Raw genomic sequence first — 3918 nt, 5'->3', positions numbered from 1 at the left:
CTCAAAGGACCCGAATTTGGACCAGGAACCCCACTGGGTAAATCCCAATTCACCCCCTGAGTGCAGTGGGGGCAGGGCTGGGTTCTGATCTCAGCTCCCCCAGGGTCAATCCGGAGTCACCCCGACTACAGTGGGGGCAGGGCTGAATTGACCCTGAAGAACAGAAGGAATCCAAGACTGGAAATCTCCTTCTCACCTCCTGTGTCTCACCCCGGCTGTGAGCCGAGGGCCGGGCCTGCACCCCAGGGACAGGCGGGGGGTGAAACGCTGGAGCGACAGATGGGCAGAGGATTGAATCAGATGGACATGGTTTGTGTCACCCCCACTTACTGCCTGTTTCTTTGTGAATCCAGAGGGGTCCTACCCCAAACCCTCCAGCTCCGTCAGCCCCGGTGGGGTGATCCCCACTGGGGGAAACGTCACCATCCGGTGTTGGCATCAGCTCCTGGACATGAGGAGCCTCCTCTACAAGGCTGGAGATGGGAACTATCTGACTTACACAGACCCTGCTGGCTCTGAGGCTGAATTTCCCATCACCAGCGCCAGACGGGAACATGGGGGCAGCTACACCTGTCGTTATAGCAACAGAACAGGAGAAGTTGCCTACGCGGAGCCCAGCGACCCTGTGCAGATCATTGTAGCAGGTGAGGGGCCCAGCCCGGCACCTCGGCTCCCAGCCCCACACCCAGCCAGGCCCCAGGGGGTCTCCGCGAGCCCTGGAATCCAGCAGAGGGGACACTCGGCCGGGAACGGTGACAGAGTCACTGGGGGGTTCCCCAGCTGGGGGAAGCCACAGCTGCTGGATATTTGGGGCTGAGGGGGGATCCTGCCCCCAGATGGCTGTCCCTGCTCTGGGGACGTACAGAGGAGTCTGGGCCAAGGGGCTGCCAAGCTGGCTCTGGCCCCAGCCACACACACCCTGCCCTGCCACTCCCCAGGAATAGCAATGACGATCGATGCTGAGTTGGGCAGGGGTGTGTGATCGCTGAGTCGCTGTTTCAGCCCCTCCACCTGCCCCGACAGATGCTGGTTCTATTCCCAGAGGGGGAACCGACCCGACCCAGCCTAATCTTGCATGGCTAAATGCCAAAATTGCTGTACTATGAACAATGTTAATAGCTACATTGACTTGATGTTAACTGGGTTCCAAACATTTGCCAGAGCTTGTATGAACAAAGTAGCTGTTTTCTTTAGCTCTTGGCAAGGTCACTTGAGACATACAGGAACCATAATGCAAAAGCAGATCCAATCCACTATTGTTCTAACTAAGTTTTACCTTAAGTTTGTAAAGAGATTCAATCGTGTTACTGAACATGACTTTAATAAACCATTTCTGTTATACACTGGTATGGCTTCTAACCCAATACTAGCTGTAGTGAGACAGACCCAAGGATGGGGAGCTCTTGGGATGCAGTTAGTGATGTTTCTGTCATCCCTTCCTGCATCAATTTTGCGTTGGGGGTGTCACGTTATTGATTTGAACTGGGACCATATAGAACATGGTTGCAACCAAAGTCGTGTAGTGGCACCAAATCTTGTATAAAGGGGGTCAAATGAGGTGTCTAAGACAAGATTATGGTTTACTGGTTATAATTATGCTGTCTATATGTGTGTATCAATTTTGTAGTTGAAGTTATGAATATTGGCTCTATACTGCATATATTTCAAATTTATGCTATGTTTCTGGAAAACTTCCCCTACAAGTTGGTGTTAGCTCTGCCTAGCCTGCTTGATGGCCCATGAAGGACCATCAGCTATACAACTGACCCACTGAGAGAAGGCAAATACACTTTGGGTATGTCTACACTACGAGGGTAATTCGATTTTACTTAAATCGAATATGTGGAATCGATATTGCAAAGTCGAACGTGTGTGTCCACACTAAGGACACACTAAGGACAGTAATTCGACTTTGTGAGTCCACACTAACGGGGCGAGCGTCGATATTGGAAGCGGTGCACTGTGGGCAGCTATCCCACAGTTCCCGCAGTCCCCGCTGCCCATCGGAATTCTGGGTCGAGCCGCCAATGCCTTCTGGGTAAAAAAAATTTGTCGTCATCCGTCCGTCACTAACGCCCTCCCTCCCTCCATGAAAGCGCCGGCGGGAAATCAGTTCGCGCACTTTTCTGGTCAGTGACAGCGCGGACGCCACAGCACTGCGATCATGGATCACGCTGCGACCATCGCTGCACTTGTGGCCGTTCTCAACACCTCGCAGCTTATCATACACCTTTCCCTGAGGCAGATGCAGAGAAATCGGGCGAGGAGGCTACGGCACCGCCGTGAGAGCCTGAAGTCGGAGAGTGGCACAGAGCTGTCAGAAACCACGAGCCCCAGCGCCCAGGACATCACGGTGGCAATGGGGCATGTGGATTTTGTTGAACGGCGATTCTGGGCCCGGGAAACAAGCACGGACTGGTGGGACCGCATAGTGCTTCAGGTCTGGGATGAATCCCAGTGGCTGCGAAACTTTCGCATGCGGAAGGGGACTTTCCTCGAACTTTGTGAGTTGCTGTCCCCTGCCCTGAAGCGCAAGGACACCCGCATGCGAGCAGCCCTCACTGTCCAGAAGCGAGTGGCCATAGCCCTCTGGAAGCTTGCAACGCCGGACAGCTACCGGTCAGTCGCGAACCACTTTGGTGTGGGCAAATCTACCGTGGGGGTTGTTGTCATGCAAGTAGCCAAGGCAATCGTCAAGGTACTGCTCCCAAAGGTAGTGACCCTGGGAAACGCGCAGGTCATCATAGATGGCTTTGCCGCGATGGGATTCCCAAACTGCGGTGGGGCTATAGATGGGACTCACATCCCTATCCTGGGACCGGACCACCAGGCCAGCCAGTACATCAATAGAAAGGGCTACTTTTCAATGGTGCTGCAAGCACTGGTGGACCATCGGGGACGGTTTACAAACATCTACGTCGGATGGCCGGGCAAGGTTCATGACGCTCGCGTGTTCAGGAACTCTGGTCTGTTTAGACGGCTGCAGGAAGGTATTTACTTCCCAGACCACAAAATAACTCTTGGGGATGTGGAGATGCCTACAGTCATCCTCGGGGACCCAGCCTACCCGCTAATGCCCTGGCTCATGAAGCCCTATACTGGCGCCCTGGACACAGAAAAAGAACTGTTCAACTACCGTCTGAGCAAGTGCAGAATGGTGGTGGAGTGTGCTTTTGGCCGTCTCAAAGGGAGATGGAGAAGCTTACTCACTCGCTGTGATCTCAGTGAAACCAATATCCCCATCGTTATTGCAGCTTGCTGTGTGCTCCACAATCTGTGTGAGAGCAAGGGGGAGACCTTTATGGCGGGGTGGGAGCTAGAGGCAAATAGCCTGGCTGCTGATTACGTCCAGCCAGACAGCCGGGCCATTAGAAGATCCCAGCGGGACGCCCTGTGCATCCGGGAGGCTTTGAAAGCTAGGTTCCTGAGTGAGCAGGGCAACCAGTGACTTTTCAGTTTGTGGACAGAAAAGCTGAACCTGCCCCCGTTTCTTTACCCAGTCCATTTTGACTATCCTCTCCAGTTACATACAACCTTCACCCCCTTCCCCTTCCCAAAAAATAAAATCATTTCGATTTTTTAATGAACACCGTTGTCTGTATTGCTGTTTTCGCGGGAATATTTTAAACCGGGGACGCAGACTGTGGCGGGGGGCGGGTTTAGTGTTCTGATGCAAATGATGCTTCTAAACTCCCGGAATGACAGGCTCCGCACTGGTGGACTGGTTATTTCAATGGAGCCTGCCAGCACTCCTGGGGGGGACTGTGTGTATGTGTCGGCTATGTGACTTTCTGGCAGGGGGGGTAGGGTTACAGATCCCCTGCTGCGTGGATCTGTGAGCCAGGATAAGGACCGCTGCATAAGATCTGTAACTGCCCTCCCCCGCCACAAAGTCACAGAGCAACCCCCCCCCCCCCC

At 53.7% G+C, this 3918-nt stretch overlaps 1 protein-coding gene across 1 annotated transcript in view; it reads left to right on the top strand.

Moving 5' to 3' along the window:
- Window positions 1-353: 353 nt before the first annotated feature.
- LOC112118098 (leukocyte immunoglobulin-like receptor subfamily A member 6) overlaps window positions 354-3918 on the top strand; it is a gene marked incomplete at its 5' end in the record, with an annotated part of 13381 nt that continues 9816 nt past the window's right edge. Inside the window, one exon of the mRNA XM_029914471.1 lies at window positions 354-644. Within this exon, the coding sequence (XP_029770331.1) occupies window positions 354-644 (291 nt within the window). The remainder of the gene's footprint in view (window positions 645-3918) is intronic.

This window comes from Terrapene carolina, unplaced genomic scaffold, assembly GCF_002925995.2.
Source record: "Terrapene carolina triunguis isolate 2854851 unplaced genomic scaffold, T_m_triunguis-2.0 Scaffold51776, whole genome shotgun sequence".
In the NCBI taxonomy this organism is placed as follows: domain Eukaryota; kingdom Metazoa; phylum Chordata; order Testudines; family Emydidae; genus Terrapene; species Terrapene triunguis.
This window is presented reverse-complemented; position numbering and strand designations above follow the sequence as displayed.